This window comes from Camellia sinensis, chromosome 1, assembly GCF_055761805.1.
Source record: "Camellia sinensis isolate YWXY chromosome 1, ASM5576180v1, whole genome shotgun sequence".
NCBI lineage: Eukaryota > Viridiplantae > Streptophyta > Magnoliopsida > Ericales > Theaceae > Camellia > Camellia sinensis.
The window spans coordinates 159,622,274-159,642,958 of record NC_138961.1 but is presented as its reverse complement, the minus strand read 5'-3'; the positions used below and the strand labels follow the sequence as shown (position 1 = coordinate 159,642,958).

The 20,685-nt window shown below is 41.9% G+C and overlaps 1 protein-coding gene across 1 annotated transcript in view; it reads left to right on the top strand.

Moving 5' to 3' along the window:
* LOC145820497 (uncharacterized) overlaps window positions 1-20,475 on the top strand; it is a 29,672-nt gene extending 9,197 nt beyond the window's left edge. Inside the window, exon 4 of the mRNA XM_082916362.1 lies at window positions 20,444-20,475. Within this exon, the coding sequence (XP_082772488.1) occupies window positions 20,444-20,475 (32 nt within the window). The remainder of the gene's footprint in view (window positions 1-20,443) is intronic.
* The last annotated feature ends 210 nt before the right edge of the window (window positions 20,476-20,685 follow it).

Sequence of the window (20,685 nt, the reverse complement as noted above, 5' to 3'; positions counted from 1 at the left end):
AGCGGAATTCTTAACACCGGCGCTCTCCGGCGATACAATTTGACTTTCGGCCATTCCGGCCACAACTGATACTTCTGCCCCTGCCGGGCTCTGTTCTGGTTGGGCTTCCCCCACTGCATCTGGTTGATCCTCAAGCCATCCAGTGGCCTCCGCTGATTCCTCATAATCATACCAGTTGATTGACGTATCCCCCAGTTCTTGATCATCGAAACATTGTAAATTGGCGAAGTCCTCCTCTACGGCCGTCAGATCCTCTGCCCATAGCCCAGATCCATCCTCTCGGATCATGCACAGTTCTCCTGTCTCGGGAAATTCTACACTTAGCCCAATTCGGCTCGTTGATAGGATGTACTTGCTTGGATCATAGGCTCCCTCAGCAAAATTCTGTCCAGTCCCAGATTCAGCAATCTCATTCTCCTCCAAAATCTGCCCTGCCCTGTCTCCGACGGTCACCACCATCGGTTCTGGTTGGGTTTTGGAGATGTCCACCATGCACAAGAAGTCAGTGCAATCGGGGAGGAGCACCTCCGGCTCGGGTAGGTGGGTGGGCGTAATATAGATGCTAGGATCGTAGGATGCGACCCCAGTCTGGATAAAATTAATTCTGTTGGGAGGGGGAGGTTGGTTATGTGGTGGGAGAGGGTTGGTTGTGACATTGGGTTTATCAGGGGGCGCGATCACCTGTTTGTCAATAAGATCTTGGATCTCATGACGCAATCTGTAACAACGGTCGGTGTCGTGACCGTGTTGTTGGTGATAAGCGCAGTACTTTGACGGGTCATAAGAGGGAGGGAGTGGATTCGGTAATGGCTTTGGCTCCAGGGGTTTTAAATGATTTTTTCTGATCAATATTCCCAGAACCTTGGTCAGGGGCATGTATAGTGGGGTAAAGGTTCTTTGGCCCCGAGGTTGGAATCGGTTGTTTTGTGAGTTGCTTCCGGACGCGCCGGAGAATGGTGTGGCAGTCATGGGCCTTGGAGGGGGAGGGGGAGTGGTGGTGACCATACTAACTTCCGAGGCTCTTGTATTTGCAGCGCCACTCGGGCCCGCATTGTTGTTGCGGTTGAAGGTCCTCCTCGGTTGTTCTCTGTCCTGGTCAAACAGCCCTTGTTTCATCGCGTCTTCGATTTGCACCCCCATATCATGTAAATCTGCGAAAGTAGGGAAGGGGACTACGATCATCCTCTGCATTAACTTGGGGTGGAGATTGCGCACAATCATCCGGATCTGATCTTTGTCAGTGGGCCTTAGAGTCATCGTTGACGCCTTTGCCCTCCATCGGATCACAAAGTTCGAGAAAGATTCCTTGGGCTCTTGTCTTGTCGTTTCAAGATCACGGGTTGTGATCTCGATCTGAGTGTTGTATGAATATTGCGTGACAAAGGCCTCAGCCATCTCATCCCAATTCTTCTTCACTTCATCTTGTAATCTTGCGTACCAATGGGAGGCCACACCCGACAGGGTTCGGCCGAATAGTGAGAGCTTCTGTGGTCGTGTTAGGCCCATTGGGCGCAAGACATCTGCAAACAGTCGGATATGGACCATGGGGTCGCCGGTCCCGTCAAAACGGTCGATTTGTGGCATTTTGAACCTATCGGGGAGTGTTACAGCCTCCTCGGTATATCCATCTTCGATATCCGGCATAGCCTTGACCCCTTGGGATTTCTTGAAAAGTTTCTCCAGTTTGCTCAATTTCAGAGCTGTATGATCAACCTCGACCTCGGATGGAGAGTCCGGGTGATTGGATGTATGGACCTTGGACAGTTGTGGTGGAAGCGGGGGCGGAGCTGGCCCCGTTGGAAGATTTGTGTCCTCCTGCGGGTTCTGGATAGTTGGTACAGTATTCTGGGTGTTCGGAGGAACGTCCTGAATAGCAGGAGCCTTCTCAGGTAATGGGGCTCCTGCCGGAGGAGGGATTTGGTGTGAAGCAGATGCAGCATTTTGCTGTTGTAGTCGGGTAATCAGCTCAGCCTGCTGGGTCATAATCTCAGATTGTTGCTTGGCGAGCTCATCCCGGCGAACGGCATCCTGTTGCATAGCCCGCATGGTTTCCTGCATTTGGCGCATCATTTCCTCAACTCCTGTCGGCGCCGTCATACTGTTTCGATTTGTCTGAACTACTGGTAGATCTGTCTTAATGGGGATCTCAATCCAACTATCCACTGATGGGGGATACCACTGTTCTGGTGCTCTCTGTTCAGATGCACTGCGCTTTCTCTGCTTCCTTCTTGTAACAGGGGGTAAAGAATGGAACACTGGCTGTCCGTCGATTAGATCCTCAGATCGATGGAGTCGACGACCTCGTGTCCAAGGTGCTTGGGGAATGCCTGCTGGGTTGGAAGCAATCATGCTAAAACTGACCTAGCAAAAGATAAATAAAGCGAAAAGGAAATAAATAAACAGATAAACGGGCAGCATAACAGCTTAAAATAAAATGCATGACACACAGTCGGGCATAATCAACACGCAGTCAATAAGCTGAATACATACTGTCCTCAAACACTGATTATTATCCCTGTATCACTGTCCCCTAAAACAGAATCTGATATCCGCAGATAACCAATTCTCAAATACTGGCTGATGCCCGCAGGCCTGATACCGTCAATACTGAACTGATGCCCGCAGGCTTGATGCTGTCAATACTGAACTGATGCCGCAGGCCTGATACTCAAACTCATATACTTATCTGATGCCCGCAGGCCTGATGCCCAAACTCATATACTGATACATGCATTCCTGTAGAGACGCACTCTAAAGCACATAACAGATAAGTGAGAGCCAAAACACCCCTATGTTGGGGTAGGGTTTCCCTGTCCTATTTTGTCAGGAGCTAGGGTTTCACTATGCACACAGCGGTTTCAAACAAACTATAAACGGGTAAGCAACCTGTCCTAATTTGGAATGGTCACTATGGATCCGAATATGCACTAGGTCGAATGGTCAAAGAGGGTGCCCCGGTAAAACCGGGGTTTGTGTTCCCATACTGGCAGAGCCCACAACCGGTCAGCCTTATGGTCATGCCTTGACAAGACAAGCCTCCGGCAAACCGTTCAGGAATAGCAGATGGCAAACACGGTGTCCTAGGCGCACCAATGCAAATGCAATGCAAAGAAACACACAGGTGTAGTCAAAAACAGATATCATGAGTTCGAGTCAAGTTCTCTAAATCCCCAGCAGAGTCGCCAGAAACTGTAGACGTCCCCCGAACGCCCCGGGAGGGTTAGGTCCCGTTCTGTTCATTTGGGGTCACTACAGCTCGGACTCTAAAATTTGTCACGGTTCTCAATCTGAACCAAAGAGTCCAAATCCGGCAATTTGTTTTGAGAAACTGATTTTTGAAAAAGTGCCAAACATGGACTGCTTTGCCAGATACAGAGTCGCCACCTAAATATTTTATTTTGGGAAATTTAGGAAACCCTGACTCGGTGCCAAAAGGCCACGTGTCCGTCATCACCAAAGTTGCCTCGGCTCGGGAACTTGGGTACGATTGGGGAAGGTCACTTCGTGAGCACCCCCGCTCGCCCGATCAAAGATCGACCTCTACTAACCATGATATCTATTTTTGAAAATTTTGTGTGTTCTTATTCCGGTTTATTAGCCTAGGTTACTATGTGATGCGCACAGCATACAAGTATAGACTGGGTCGCCTGGATTCGAACAAAACACTTCTTGTTTGTTTTTGAAAATGGTTTGCTACCCGCAGGTAGGTTCGAAACATTTGATGATTTATTCCAATTCAGATAACCCAACCTTCACCCACAGGCATTCAGGCAGTTATATCAGATAAGCACATAGCCTCATGGTAAGCATGTTATTTATGGCATTCACTCACACGCATGCAAGGATGCTAAAGCATAAAAACTCACCGAGTACTCCAAGCCAAAATAGACGCTTATTAGAAATCATGCATGAATCCTAAGTATACAGAAATGCCTAATGCAACACATGCAAAATGCAATTATAGTAGGCTCGGCTATTCTAAGATGGCATATGAAGTGTTACAACTATCATGTATTCAATTTGGAATTGAAAGTACAATGCAGTTAGTATGATGCGCCGAGCCCGGTGCATGCAAAACAGATGAATGATGCAACCATGCTGTCATACTGTATGCTAATTTAAACATGCCCTAATCTAACCATCAAAAGCGGATAAATAAAAGGGAAGAAAGACGTGGGATTGGAAAACATACATCACACTCACCCACACTTATTACAGTTGTGGCCCTCGCGCAGAGGGTCCAAATAAATATACAGTCCAAATATTACAGTCCCAAATATTACAGTCCGAAATATTACAAAATCCTAATTAATTAATGAATTAACTAAGAAAGCAAGTAAAACTGGCGTGCAAGCCAGGGGCTGTCTTGCTTCTGATGGATGATGCATGTCCGGATTGTCTTGCGCGGAAATCCACCGGAATGCCCCAATTAGCCTCTGTTTACACCTGTTCTTGAAATGCGTGCCAAGCCCTGAAAAATTACTGATTCTTCGTTTTGCTGCAACAGAGAGCAGGAAAAGGGCATAGCAATGTATTTGCACATATATATGCATGTCTCGATCCTCGTGCCACCAATCACGCATACCGAGGCATGATGGCCGAGGAGTCGAAATGCACAACTCAATATAGGATGAATGCACATGAAACTACAGCTAAAATCTAACTCCATCATGGATAATCCGGAGTATCGGTAACTGGGGAATTGAGACACATTCCGTCACTCGGAGTACGAAACGTACCTCGTTTCCCGTGCCCGGGATAACTCCTATTCCGGACACGATGCAATATGCATGATATGCATGAAATGCAACTAAGATACAATCCTAACATACACAATGCTATGGAATGACATGCCTCGAAATGCGTGCACACGGGCACGCGAACCGAGAAAATGACGGAATGCTGAAAATGAGGTGCCTCGAAATGCGTGCACACGGGCACACACACCGAGGCGATGATATGTGTCTCGAAATACGTGCACGCGGGCACGCAAACCGAGGCGATGATACGTATCTCGAAATGCGTGCACACGGGCACGCAAACCGAGGCGATGATGGAATGTGATGAAATGATATGGAAACATGATATGGACTTATACCAACATGAGTGAGCCTCAGCCACACTCACATATGATGCCGGCGGATAAAAAATGAGGTGCCTCGAAATGCGTGCACACGGGCACGCAAACCGAGGCGATGGCAAATGCAATGCAAATGACATGGAAATGTGATATGGGCTTATACCAACATGAGTGAGCCTCAGCCACACTCACATAGGATGCCGTCGGATAAAAAAGAAGTGCCTCGAAATGCGTGCACACGGGCACGCAAATCGAGGCGGTGGCAAAATGCGATGAAATGACATGGAAATGACAAATGGGCTTATACCAACATGAGTGAGCCTCAGCCACACTCACATAGGATGCCGGCGGATAAAAAAGAAGTGCCTCGAAATGCGTGCACACGGGCACGCAAACCGAGGCGGTGACAAAATATGATGAAATGACATGGAAATGACAAATGGGCTTATACCAACATGAGTGAGCCTCAGCCACACTCACATAGGATGCCGGCGGATAAAAAAGAAGTGCCTCGAAATGCGTGCACACGGGCACGCAAACCGAGGCGGTGACAAAATATGATGAAATGACATGGAAATGACAAATGGGCTTATACCAACATGAGTGAGCCTCAGCCACACTCACATAGGATGCCGGCGGATAAAAAAGAAGTGTCTCGAAATGCGTGCACACGGGCACGCAAACCGAGGCGGTGACAAAATATGATGAAACATGGCAAAAATGATATGCAAGCATGCTAATGGAATTTCAGCGTTAAAATATGGGGGAAAACAGTCCCGAAATGAAGCGAAATGACATGCAATGCAAGGAAATGTCCCGAAATGTGAATTTAGGCACCCGAAATGGCCTATAGCTATGCTAAACATGCACAATATGGACATGCAATGCAAAGACAGAAGCTAGACAGTCCCAAAATATGCACTTTCACAGTTATAAACAAGGCCAAACAGCAAGCATAGATATGGCAAAAATAGCATGCAAGAATAGGGGCCAAGATAGGGGTAATGAAGCAAGTGATATAAACAAAACCCAAATTGAAAAATTTCCTTCTACAACACTGAAGAGGGACCAAAAATATGAATATTTACAGTATATGGTAGCCTCAAAATCAGTATGCAAACAGGCTAAAAATGTGATGCAAACTGAGGCTCAAAAATGGCTATAACATGAAGTATGCAAAGTAATCACCAAACAGCCAAAGAACCTTGATAAAACATGTAGAATGGACCAAAATAAACACTTTTTCAGAACTGTAAAATGGCCAAAAACAAAAGCATGGTAGGCTAACTAAACATGCAAGAATGGGGAATAAAAGAGAGATAAAACATGAAGTGACCTATGGAGGCCCCAAACCATGAAAGGACCTAAATGAAACATGAAGTATGGACCCAAATAAGGACTTTTTCAGAACTGTAAAATGGCCAAAAACAAAAGCATGGTAGGCTAACTAAACATGCAAGAATGGGGAATAAAAGAGAGATAAAACATGAAGTGACCTATGGAGGCCCCAAACCATGAAAGGACCTAAATGAAACATGAAGTATGGACCAAAATAAGGACTTTTTCAGTTCGGACCAAGGTCCAAAAACAGAAGCAAAGGGGGCTTCCAATTCATGCAAAAATGGGGCCAAATAAGGGATATAACTACAAGTGACACATGGAGACACCAAACAATGTTGAGCCCTTCTCCAATGTTGAAGAGGGGCTCAAAATAGGCCTAATATCAGTTTACAACATACTCGAAAACAAATTGCTCATGGGCCAAAAATAGCATGCAAAATTGTTACATACAAGAGGATCAATGAAGCAAGTGTGTCATGGAGGGCTCAAACAGGGTTAAGCCCTTAATGAAAAGTGAAGTTGAGCTCAAAAGAGGCCCCTTTTCAGTTAGGGCCGGAGCTTGAAACAAAAAGCAAGTGGGGCTAAGAAATAGATCAAGAAAAAGGGTCAAAAGGGTAAAAGTGTTACTTACCCTTGAAGACTCAAACTTTTGTTGCTTCTTGGATGAATTTGCAGCTTCTTTGGCCCTTTAGAAACCTTCCTTGTTGCTGGAAGTGAGGTGGTGGTGGTAGAGCTTGGTGGTGTAGAAGGAATGAAGGTTAGGGACTTAGGGTTTTTCAAAGAATTGAGAAGGAAGGAGATGGAGTTGAGTATGGAGACTTGAAGAACAATTTTTCTAACCCTTGTAAGTGAAGCCACCAGCTGGTTATAAGGGTTCAAAAGGGGGTGTAAAGGTGGGGCAAAAGGAGAGCAAAATTCCCCCACAAAATATCCCTCGGATAAATATCTTGTCTGGGGGATATTGCCCCACAGCTGTAAAGTGCACAGTGCAAGGAACACGGCCGGCCTATCACTTTTGTTGTAGGTGGCCGGCCGGCCACACCCCCTAGCCGGCCGGCTAGGGGTCAAAAGGTTCAATGAGATTTTCTGGCCGGCCAGCAACTGGGGAGGTACTCCTATGTGTGTACAACACAACCATGTGGTTAAAATTCCAAGAAAGTGAGTCCAAGGGGTTCAACATTGGCTCGGAAAGAGGGGTTCAAAAGGGTCAATTTGAATTACTGGCCGGCCATGAACTTTTAGGGTCCTCTCATGTGTGTACATCACAGATATGTGGTTCAAAGTTCAAGAATGTGGGCCCAAGGGGTTCAACATTAGCCCGGAAGAAAGGGGTCAAAAGGGTCAGGTAACCTTAATGGCCGGCCACCAACTTTTAGGGGCCTCCCATGTGTGTAGATCACAGATATGTGGTTCAAAGTTGGCAACACTAACCCTAGGGTGTTCAACATTAGCCCGGAAGTTGGAAAAACGGGCGCCGGGAGGCTCCGGAGGAGAGATAACTGGTTGCTGCAACAATTGCTGGCCTCCTACCCTTCAGTGACCTCTCCAGTGATAAAACAGAGGTACCTGCCAAAAATGAACGAAAACCGTTGTAAAACGAATGCTCGGGGACCAAAACACGCAGTTCGGGGTCCCGAAAATGGGCTGTTAAGCACCGAAAGTGGCATTCGGCCACGAAGTGGGTTTCTCGGACCCCAGTGTCCCTCAAAAGGGAGAAAATAGGAAGTATGCCAAAAACCGGAGCAAACGGAGATGGTTAAGCGGTCCCGAACCGAGGCACACGGCCTGACGGCTCCGAAAACCGGGAACTGGACTCCGAAATGGGTAAAATGGCCTACGGCCACCAAATGTAGCCTACGGACATTGAGAGATGGTCTATGGGACCTCTCCCTTCCCTCAGGAAAAGAAACAAAGAAAACCGAGTCTGGTTCGCAAACCGAGGCAAGGTACGAAAGAGGGTTCGGAAGTCCAGAGGCAGGGTTCACGGCCGCAACTCTGAAACTTCTGAACAAGCACATTATGCAACATCACCAAGTGCTCAATCGGTGACGTCTGAGTCTTAAGGTCGGTCAAAAATAGGGTGTCTACAGTTGCCCCTCTTTGACAGAACTCGGAAGTCACAAGTGACGGGAGTGAATGTCAAAGCCCAGAGACGACCCATTTTTGACAAGGCCGAAGACTTAGACAAACATACAGGATAAACAGAGATGTGCCCGCAGGCATGCCCGCAGGCAGGGGGCAAAATGCAAATGAAAATGCAAGAAGATTTTGAAGATTGGACTTATACGCTACGCGAAGCCAGTTTTGAAAGTTGGACTTATACGCTACGCGAAGCCGGTTATCATTCATGATCATGCGAATGCAGCAAGCTGTAATGAAGCAAGTATTCGCAAATAGATGCAACAGTTTTAAGCGAAAATGCAAAGCAACAACTACATTTCATGCAGTCAAGAATGCGGAGGATTATTCAATCCCCGCCACGTCTCACACGGAGAAGATACGATACCTGCGCGATTCGTCTGGTCGCACCAGCCTCAATTGAACCGTACATACAATATCGTGCCTGCAAAAGAGAGAAATGCAACAAGTACAATATGCTACCAACATATATCCAATGTGATTCTGGAAGTTCGACACATGCAGTGCCGGTGAGTGAATGCATCGCAATGCAAGAGTGGAACATGCGTGACAACGCATGCTCAAACATGGAGGTATGCCAATATCAAGAAATATACATGACAAGGCAAGTATGCTCATGAGAATGCAAAATAATGTGCATGATAGTACCAAAACGAGCATTAATCAGAGTGTTCATTTGTCATGAAACAACGAGTACGGAAATGCGTGTTTCGGCGAAGGTAACTCGATCACGGCCTCCGATCCGCTTCCCTGAAAGGTTGTAACTCATTCAAAAAGGATACACTTTGATTTTGATGAGTGATGATGAGACATATGTCAGAACTTGAAGCCGAAGTCCCTACGGAGCAATTTCGCGACCGGAAGTGTACTTTTCTTGAACTTTTTCAGGTCCCGGGAACTCCGATCTTCCTCAAAATTTGCAGAGAGCTAGGTGAGCATGTGGGGAACATGGCCGGCCATTTATCTTCCCAAGGGGAGGTGGCCAACCGGTTTCTGTTAAAGCTAATGGCTGGCCGGCCATTTCTACAAAAAGCAGATAGCTGGCCGGCTAGATAAAGGGGCCGGCCGGCCATGTGCTTTATCCGGGGGTATTTTGGTCTTTTTCCCTCCTTTTTGCATGCTTCTTCAACCAAGGCTTGAGGCCTATAAAAGGCAGCCGAGACCTCCCCTTTTTCTTGCCTTCTACAACACTTTTCTCTCCAGATCTGAGTTTCACGCGCATTTTCCAACGCCCCGTGCAAATTGTTTTCGCAAAAACACTCAGTTTTAAGCACTTTGAAGCGATTAAATTCCGGCTTCGGAGCTTCTTTTTGCATTTTCACCACTTGAGGTAAGTTTGTCTCAATATTTGGAATATTTTCTCGGGAGTTGACTTTTGTTGACTTTTTCCAATTTTGGCCCATTTTGCTCATTTTTGCTCCCTTTTACAGATTCTTCTGAAAATGGCGGGCAATTCTCCCCACGGCGGAGGTTTTCCAGGTGCCAGCGATGATTTCGATCCCATGACTCTACCTCCAAGGACCCGACCTTTTATTCCCGGGAGGTACCGTCCGCCAGCACACGTTCTTCCGCGCGCTGTCTTCCGTCACTTCACCAGCTTTGATGAGCGAGCACCCGGGGATCTGCTTCTCAGAGAGCCGGAGCAGCATCTCTCTCACGAGGCCCGAGAGGTATTTACTTCATTCTCTGTATTTTTCCTACATTCCGCACCTTTGCCATGCCGTCACGAAATGTTTTTTATTGCGATGGGATACCTGTCGTTACTAAAAGATTATTTGAGATGGCAAAAAAACCGTCGCCAAAAGTCTTTTATTGTGACGAAATACGTGTTGTTGCCAATTTCTTTTGTGACGGCATTGCCTATGTTGCAAAAAAAAAAAAAAAACATTTTGGTTCTAATGTTTTTTGAAACGGTGTGGTGTCGTCGCAAAAAAGAAAAAAAAAAAAAACTGCAATAAAATTATTAAAAATATGAAAATTACCCGTATTAAATGAAAAATAAATGAAAAAGAAACCAATAATTGCATAATAATATAAAAATTCAAATATAAAAATAACAATTTATCCATAATAAAAATATTCTTGCATTTAAACTACACATCAGCAAAATTAGCCCACTACATAATGTTGCATAATACATATATAATGTTTAAATACATAATGTTGTTCACAATTCAAAATAACATAAATAAAAAACGAAAGTTTTCCTCATGATTCTTCTGTGGAAAACAAAAACAAAAGTTAGTCGCATTTTTCACAGGCATGCATTCCACAAGAAGCAAACTCCTACTCGGGAAATATCTAAAAACAAAAAATAAAAATAATTAATGACAATATAATTATGTACAAAAAAACATAAAAATTTAACTACTACATAATTACAGAGATAATTAAGTAAATAATTTTGGCTAGACTGAAATCCGGCTCTAACTCCGAAACCGAGAACCCAATTCGAGTCCCGTCTTCTTCGAGAGGTCTCTCGTGCTTAGGCGGTCATGTGTGCCAAGTTTCGTGCTAATCTGACACAGTTTGGTGATTTTGGGGCGTCAACACCTCAAATTCAAGTTTCTTATGGAACTAGTTTGCCTAGACCGAAATCCGACTCTAACTCCCAAACTGGGAACCTGATTCGAGTCCCATCTTCTCCCACAAGTCTCTCGTGCTTAGGCGGTCGTGTGTGCCAAGTTTCGTGCCAATCTGACACCGTTTGGTGATTTTGGGGCATCAACACCTCAAATTCAAGTTTCTTAAAGAACTAGTTTGCTTAGACCGAAATCCGGCTCTAACTCCCGAACTGGGAACCCGATTTGAGTCCCGTCTTCTCCCACAAGTCTCTCATTCCTAGATGGTCGTGTGTGCGAAGTTTCGTGCTAATCTGACGCCATTTGGTGATTTTGGAGCGTCAACATCTTGAATTCAAGTTTCTTAAGGAACTAGTTTGCCTAGAGTGAAATCCAGTTCTAACTCCCAAACCGGGAACCCGATTCGATACTCGTCTTCTCCCACAAGTCTCTCGTGCCAAGGCGGTCATATGTGCCAAGTTTCATGCTAATCCGATGCCGTTTGGTGATTTTGGGGCATCAACACCTCAAATTTAAGTTTCTTAAGGAACTAGTTTGCCTAGACTGAAATGCGGCTCTAACTCCCAAACCAGGAACACGATTCGAGTCTCGTCATCTCCCACAAGTCTCTCGTGTCTAGGCAGTCATATGTGACAAGTTTCATGCTAATCCGATGCCGTTTGGTGATTTTGGGGCGTCAACACCTCGAATTCAAGTTTCTTAAGAAACTAGTTTGCCTAGAGTGAAATCCGACTCTAACTCCCAAACTGGGAACCCGATTAAAGTCCCGTCTTCTCCCACAAGTCTTACGTGCCTAGGCGGTTGTATGTTCCAATTTTTATGCTAATTCAATGCCATTTGGTGATTTTGGGGCATTGACACCTCGAATTCAAGTTTCTTAAGGAACTAGTTTGCCTAAACTGAAATCCTGCTCTAACTCCCAAACCGGGAACCCGATTTGAGTCCCGTCTTCTCCCATAAGTCTATCGTGCCTAGGCGGTCGTGTGTGCCAAGTTTCGTGCTAATCCGACGCCGTTTAGTGATTTTGGGGCGTCAACTCCTCGAATTCAAGTTTCTTAAAGAACTAGTTTGTCTAAAGTGAAATCCTCTCTAAGTCCCAAACTGGGAACCCGATTCGAGTCCTGTCTTCTTCCACAAGTTTTCTCGTGCTTAGGTGGTCATGTGTGTCAAGTTTCGTGCTACTCCGACGCCGTTTGGTGATTTTGGGACGTCAACACCTCGAATTCAAGTTTCTTAAGAAACTAATTTGTCTAGACCGAAATCCGGCTCTAACTCTCAAATTGGGAACCTGATTCGAGTCTTGTCTTCTCCCACAAGTCTCTTGTGCCTAGGTGGTCGTGTGCGCCAAGTTTCGTGCTAATCCAATGCCGTTTGGTGAGTTTGGGGTGTCAACACCTTGAATTCAAGTTTTTAAGGAACTATTTTGCCTAGACTAAAATTCGGCTCTAACTCCATAACTGGGAACCTGATTCGAGTCTCGTTTTCTCCCACAAGTCTCTCGTGCCTAAGCGGTCATGTGTGCCAAGTTTCGTGCTAATCCGACGCTGTTTGGTGATTTTGGGGCGTCAACACCTCGAATTCAAGTTTCTTAAAGAACTAGTTTGCTTAGACCAAAATGCGGCTCTAACTCCCAAATTGGAAACCTGATTTGAGCTCTGTCTTCTTTCACAAGTCTCTCGTGCGTAGGTGGTCATGTGTGCCTTGTTTTATGCTAATCCGACGTCGTGTGGTGATTTTGGTGTATCAATACCTCGAATTTAAGTTTCTTAAGGAACTAGTTTGCCTAGACCGAAATCTGGCTCTAACTCCCAAACCGGGAATCTGATTCGAGTCCCGTCTTCTCCCAAAAGTCTCTCGTACCTAGGCGGTTGTGTGTGCCAAGTTTCATTCCAATCCGATGTCGTTTGGTGATTTTGGGGTGTCAACACCGCGAATTCAAGTTTCTTAAGGAACTAGTTTGCCTAGACTGAAATCCAGCTCTAACTCCAAACCGGAAACCCAATTTGAGTCCGGTCTTCTCCCACAAGTCTGCCATGCCTACGCGGTCGTGTGTGCCATGTTTCGTGCTAATCCGACGTCGTTTGGTATTTTGGGGGCGTTAACACCTCGAATTCAAGTTTCTTAAGGAACTAGTTTGTCTAGAGTGAAATCCGGCTCTAACTCCCAAACTGGGAACCCAATTCGAGTCCCATCTTCTTCCACAAGTCTCTCGTGCCTAGGCGGTCATGTGTGCCAAGTTTAGTGCTAATCTGACGCCGTTTGGTGATTTTGGAGGCGTCAACACCTTGAATTCAAGTTTCTTAAGTAACTAGTTTTCCTAGATTGAAATCCGGCTTTGGCTCCCAAACTGAGAACCCGATTCGAGTCCCATCTTCTCCCACAAGTCTTCGTGCCAAAGCGGTCATGCATGCCAAGTTTCATGCTAATCTGATTTCGTTTGGTGATTTTGGGTATGAACACCTCGAATTCTAAGTTTCTTAAGGAACTAGTTTACCTAGACCATTCACCCAAAACAAAAGTTTACCTAGACCGAAATCTAAATGCAGCTTCTTCACAAATTTAAGAACCAAATAGAACCTAAAGAGCCCAACTTGAATACACACCTATGGAAAAGTTTATTATTTGAGAAATGAATCCAAAAAAGAATAAGCTACCTCATACTATTCACCCATAGTACATCGCTTCTTCAAAAAATTTTGAAATATCTATATATATGGATAAAGTAATTTATAATTAGTAAGAGAAAATCTGACTTGGTTCCACCTAGTTTGCTCATAGTGCAAAGAACAATCACTTACATGACAAGGAGCCATTTCATTTCTTCGGTTAAGTTTAAGTTTATAACAAAGACCACTATGTACTTTTTGCATCTTCTATAAGGGTGTTTGGAATGTTCTATTATTAGGATATGAAGCTTAAATGCAAGCCATCTCCTTTCTAAATTACAACTCAAAAACAAGAAATCATAGGGGCAATGAATGTTCCCATTTTTTTATTTTTTTATTTTTTTTGATTAGCAAAGAAAAATTTCATTTAACAGCATGAAATTAAAGGTACAGGTAGATGACATGCATCGAGAGAAATTCAGAAAGTATAAAAATATCCCTACTACTGCTACTTGCAATCATACAACCAATAGGCCTCTCGTTTTTTTTTTTTTTTTTTTTTTTTTTTTTTTTTTTTTAATATATATAAAAGTTAAGAAGGACTTAACTAAAAATAAAATACAAGACACCCCACAAAATCAACCCACCAAATCTCGATTTTTCCAACACCCAAGCAGCCCATACCACCCAAACTAAAATCTATTCAATCAACCCACAACGCCTAGTCTGCTGCCCACGCCTTCCCTAAGCTTCTACAATACACCAACCACTCCACACCTACGCCTAGTCTGCTGCCCACGCCTCCCCTTAGCTTCTGCAATACACCAACCACACCAGAGTTGCTGCCCACACCAACCACTCCACACCTATGCTACTAATCCGGCCGAGAAGACTCCACAGCCAACACCGGAAAGCTCCCCTGCTGAAGAAGACTCCACAGCCAACACCGGAAAACTCCCCTGCTACAACTCCCCTGCTGAAGACACCCACTGCAGCTCCAATTCCCCTACATTTCCACCCACTGCAGATCAACACGCCTATGCTGCTGCCCACTCCACACCTCTGCCGAACACACCCACTGCAGCTCCAGCTCCTCTGCATTTCCACCCACTGCAGTTCATCACCCACTGCCACCGCTGACTCACCCCTATATTATCTCCCAACAGTTCTTCTAACTCATTGCCACTGCTATATTACTCACATATCATCACCCAAAATTATTATCCACTGCAGCTCTTCTTCACCCCTCAAACTCTCACTCAGAGAGGAGTGCATGAATGAAAACCAGACGGATCTGGAACGCCTACGACACCCATGTTTCTGCCCGAACAAAGCATCGATACTTCTCCACCAAATCTGAACCAGTGTTCATCCCTCAAGCTCCTACTCACAGAAGAGCGCTCGAATGAAGATCCTGGACGTTCCCTGATAAAGCAGCTAAACCGGGCCCCGAATCACCAAAAAAGAAACTTCTACCGCAGTAACGCAAACACACCTAGGAGGGGAAAATGGGGGAATCAAGTTTATTGAAGGAAATAACTAACAAGCAAACACCGGAAAGAGCTAGGCCAGCTGACCACCGTAGCCAAAGGCGGTGGCCGGCCGGCCCCAAAAGTGGCCTGGGGCGGAGGCTTTTAGAGAGAGAGAGAGAGAGAGAGTTTTAGAGACCAGCTGAAAAAAAAAGGCATGTATGCTTTACTTTAGTTATATTTTCAAATATGAAAATTGTTTATGTGGAAGAGATGACAATATGTCACAAAGCTGAAAAGCAAAATCAAACCTTATGAGAATTAAAAACAAGAGGAGGAACAGTGAAGGGAATCCGCTAGGTCCTTGTTTAGTTTCACTCAAGCCTTTGTTTAGTTTCAGCCTTGTTTTATACTTTATATAGGTAGCTTGCTGCTAGTATAATACTATATATATTTTCTTGTGCTTTACAAGTCGATAATACAAATAGAATTTGAGTGACACAGCCTGCAAGATTCTAGATAAGGGCTACAACTTTAACTATTACCTTTGTATAACCTACAACACAAATAATTGTTTGACAAAACACACAGACACCAAGGAAAGGATACACTCATGCCACCAATTCCAACTTCCTAAATCATTTTGTGTGGGTTCCAAGCACAAACTTTATGACAAACAATGCCATAAAGAAAACATCTCTTCAGTAACTACTTTTACATTCTCAACATCTGATTTGACTGATGAAACAAATATCCCATAATCAGTTTAACAATTCTGGACGTTTTCCATGCAATGTTAGCAGATCAATCAATGGCCTAGATGTCTTACAATCCCAATCCTGAGAACATGATTAAACATGACACAAATGAAATCTTGGAATAGGCTAACAATAACTAGTGGCTTGATGACATTAAAATTAAGAGCACACAAAACAACGAGTTCTTGAGGAAAACATCTTAGTGTTAATCACTAAAACATATTTCTACCTTGCCCTCTGCAATAACTCCCAATGCAATGGTCCTGTCGCCATGTTAAATGCACCAGGATAGCAGATCAAATGAGCACCTGATGCCCACAAGTGGTATTGAAAATGTTCAGCAGGTCCTTAAAAGCATGACAATCAACATATATAGTGTAATACAAGTTCAACAACTAAGTCAAAGAAAAGGGTCCACTAACCTATTGAATTGCCTAAGGTGGAATCACAAAAGGATGGTAACAATTAATGATATATTATGATTCAAAAATAAATAAATTTTTCCTAGTCAATGGCATCATGGCAAAACTGTTACAAATAAATTTTAAAACAATTAGTTTTGCAATGTCAAAGAGTTGAATAATAACCACTCACAACAGAATTGAGAATAGTATAACCCAATCAATTAGACAATCAATGGCTTCATATCTATATTAGAGCTTTAGGGCTAAGGTGAATGGGGATAAGCATTTCTGCATTTGGATCAATGAATATTTGGTTCTTTAGGTTCTATTTGGTTCTTAATTATGTAGTTCTGTTAGTTTATTGAGCTAATGAAGAACAAAACAACTTACTCTTTGTTTCTTCCAAATCCCACAACTTTATAACACCAGCAAAACCTCTAACAAGCATCAAAACCTCTGTCGAATCAAATGTTACAGATTCTACTGGATTTGCATGACCACATAGACTTTGCACAAGAAAGACAACCTTATGCCATCATATAAAGTGACCACAGCTACATAAACTGTGATACCAAATCATAGTATATTTTGAATACCAATAATTGCACACACAATTAATGATGCAATGCAAGAGTCTTTAAAGCCAAATATTCATAAATTCAACAATAAATAAAATGGGTAAGTGAAATTGTATGAACAAGAGATAACTCCTATGCTTCGTTAAGCCAACAATGTTGGAACATCTCAATTGTATCTCACTAATTCCTCGTATATAACTAAATATCTCAAAATTTTCACAAAACTCCAAAACTACTTGTGCAATTTCCGAATTACACCAAGAAATATAGCGGATGACAACAAGAAAACCTAATTGCTGTCGTTTTCTTGACATAATTGGAAACTAATCACAAGATTTTCTCTAATCACAAATTATTTCAATGCAAATTTTCCAAATATATCAATGAACTTACAACACAATGCAAATCAAGCACACCTCTAACAAGCTATAAAATCCAAACTAATCAATACTATATCATAAATCCAAAGCCAAATTCCAAGTTCAAACCAATAATGAAGTTGCCTTGCCAATCGACCAAAGATTCACTTTTAATCATCCCCACCAGTATCGAAAAGACGATACGTCTTCTTCCCAATAGTAAGGCAATTCACACTACCCGAATGAGCCATAAACTCCTCTATTTTCAATTCAGTCAATATAACAAATGCATCCAATACAAATACAAATACAAAAAAAAAAAAAAAAAAAAAAACCAACAAGTTCAAAACTCTAACATTTCTTTAATTACCAAGAAAATGCAAGAATAAGAAAATAAAAATTAAACCCTTGAACCTCAAATTTTCCTTCTTTACACTTACACCCAATGACCCAACAATGTGAATCCCACAACTTAACTCAGCTGAACTGAGCTGAGCTAAATTTGATTAAAATTGAACCTATTAAATTTTTTTTTTGTTTTTCTTTACTTTCTCAGCAACCAAACAGAGGAGAAACATACATTTTCCAAGATGGCTAAATGAAAGTAGTTCAGATCATGTGAAAGTAACAAAAAATCCTAGAATTAAATCAAAAACTCGAATTAGAGAGAGCTCAATGTGAGCTAAAAATTTAAGAGGACGCTTCGCCATTTGAGAGATCTCTGGTTCCGAATCTGGGATCAGAGAACTGAAACGATGTATGTGTGTATAGATTGTAATGTATAGGATGTGAAATCCATCAAATGAATAAAGATGATTCGAAGATTCTAGTGAGAGAGGAGAGAAAGTTGAGACTTTTTTTTTTATGCTTTTTAGGTGAGATGCGTCGGAGCTCTTTGGGACCGGCTTCTCTTTGATTCTTCGTCATACTGGAGTGGTGCTGTAAGTTTACTTTTGATCTCGTTGATTTGATGCTTGCCATTGTCTGCCGCTGCTCACAGTCGAGAGAATGAGAGAGAGTCGTAAAAAGAGATAGGAATTTTTGAGAATGGGGATTTTTGGTGAAGGAGGGAAAAACGAGCGCGAAAGGGGAAAAAAGAAAGAAAGAAAGCTGAGCGTTGATTTTGGAATTTTTTTTTGCGACGTCAAGTTTTACCGTCGCAAATGAAAATTTAAATAATAAAAGTTTCACTAAATTCTTTATTTGTTTCTATTTTTTGTTTGCGACAGCACCTATTACCGTCGCAAAAAACTCTCTTATTTGCGACTGTGGTTCATGCCGTTGCAAAAAATAACTTTATTTTGTGACAGCAGGGGTTGCCGTTGCAAAAAACTCACATTATTTGCGACGGTAGTTGTTGCCGTTGCCAAAACTTGCTTTTTTTGTGACAGGAAATGGTGCCGTTGCTTAAACTCGATTTTTTTGCGACAGTAAGTAGTGCTGTCGCAAAAACTCACTTTTTGCAACGGTAAGTGGTGTCGTCGCAAATGCTTCCGTGTTATATGCTCCATTTTCTTGTAGTGAATATTGCACATGAGATGTTCTTACTTATTAATTTTTTATGCTATTGCTTTTGTTGTTTGAATAGACTACCTATAGCATATAGAAGGCTACTGTTATTCATAAAGGAAAAAAAAAATAGTCTATTAAAAAAAAAAAAAAACTGTTTCATTATATGAACTTGAAACAACTTCAATTTGATTTAGTAGTATATTTGTTCCTCATAAAATATAGCAATGCCTGTTCAAATCAAGTTGAAACTATTTTATGGATTGGAATCGTCCACTGATTTTTACAATGCATGATTGTAGATTAATATATACAATGTTATGTTCTAATTTATTAGTTTAATTAGAATACTTTTATTTCTAGAACTCTAGTACAATTTGCATACTTATTTGTTTTAAGTATAATTTTATTTTATGAGCATGATTAATAATTTTCTAGCATGCTTTGCATGTCTTTTTATTTTATAATAATATAATTTGCATGCTCATGAGTGTTTAAATTTTTTAGTTAATATTGACATGCTAATTATTTCCTAGTTTCTAGTATAATCAACATGTTCAATATTTTTTACATTCTAGTTTACTTCACATGTTTATTAGATCCTACATTTGTAGGATAATTTGCATGTCCTAAATTTTCTAGATTTTAATTTATGTTTCTAGAATTATTTGCATGATCTTATTTCTAAAATAATTTATATGTTAATTGCTAGAAACATTCACATGTTTATTACATGGTTATTGTTTTGTTAAAATTTCATATAACTCTTGCCTATTAAATTTATAATTCAAGTGTTCGGAGTTATAAAGTTTTTGTAACTTGTCTATATTTATTTACATTTTTATTGTGTAAATTAAATTTTAAATTAATTTTGGACTTTTAAGTTTTATGTGTGTAACTTGTATAGCATTTTAATTTTTACTTAATTTTGCTATTACAGTTTTTCCAATTCTTTGTTTTGTATTTTGTTGTGTTTTTGTGCTAACCTTTTTTTATAGGAATACATGTACTAAAGGGAAAAATAGAAATCCAAAATAAAAGTTGGGTTTGTAATAATAATAATAATAATAATAATAATAATAATAATAAAAAATTGGACTACTAACTTGCTGTTGAACAGAAATACCTAAGCATGGAAATGAATTTTTGGACTAAATGGAATCCTCAGTTGGATTGGCTTGCTTGTCTTATATTTGAAGCAATTTTTTGCTTGAGTTTTAGTTTGGTTCATTTGCCAATTTGTAGAAGTAAGTTTTATTTGCTTATAATTATTGTATTAATTTTTTACATTGTTTGTAATTTGGTTAGCAATTTTTAAATTGCATGTAAGTTTGGAACTTTGTTTTAACATAATTCATCCCCTGGAAAACTTAATTCTTTAAATTGTTTCCCATAGACTAGGAGTCAACATGCTCTTCAAAGTTTTGTTTAAGGTTAAATGGGATTTAAGTGGGACCAGTATGACCCCTCTAGTCTTCCTGGAAATATTCCTAACCATGTTCGATTTTAGGTAAAGTGATGAGACTAATTTAGAATTAAATTTCCGACTTCGAGATTTTCTAGTGTTAAGTTTAATTTCTAGAAACACAGAATAGTGAAATTGTATTGTATTTTTCAGAAATGGCAACTGTCACTGTTGCTGCTGCATAATGTTGGTGGGGATCTGAACCCTGGGGCAATTGGCTAGCCAACCCTTGTTGCTGTGACCTTTGTGGTCAACCTGGTTGATGTGACCTCTATGGTCAACCTTATTGCTGCTTTTGCTGTTCCGAGAGGTCTACTCAAGTATCATGAATCCCCAGAGAAGTTCACAAGAGTGAATTTCAAAAGATGGCAGCAGAAGATGCTTTTATACCTGAC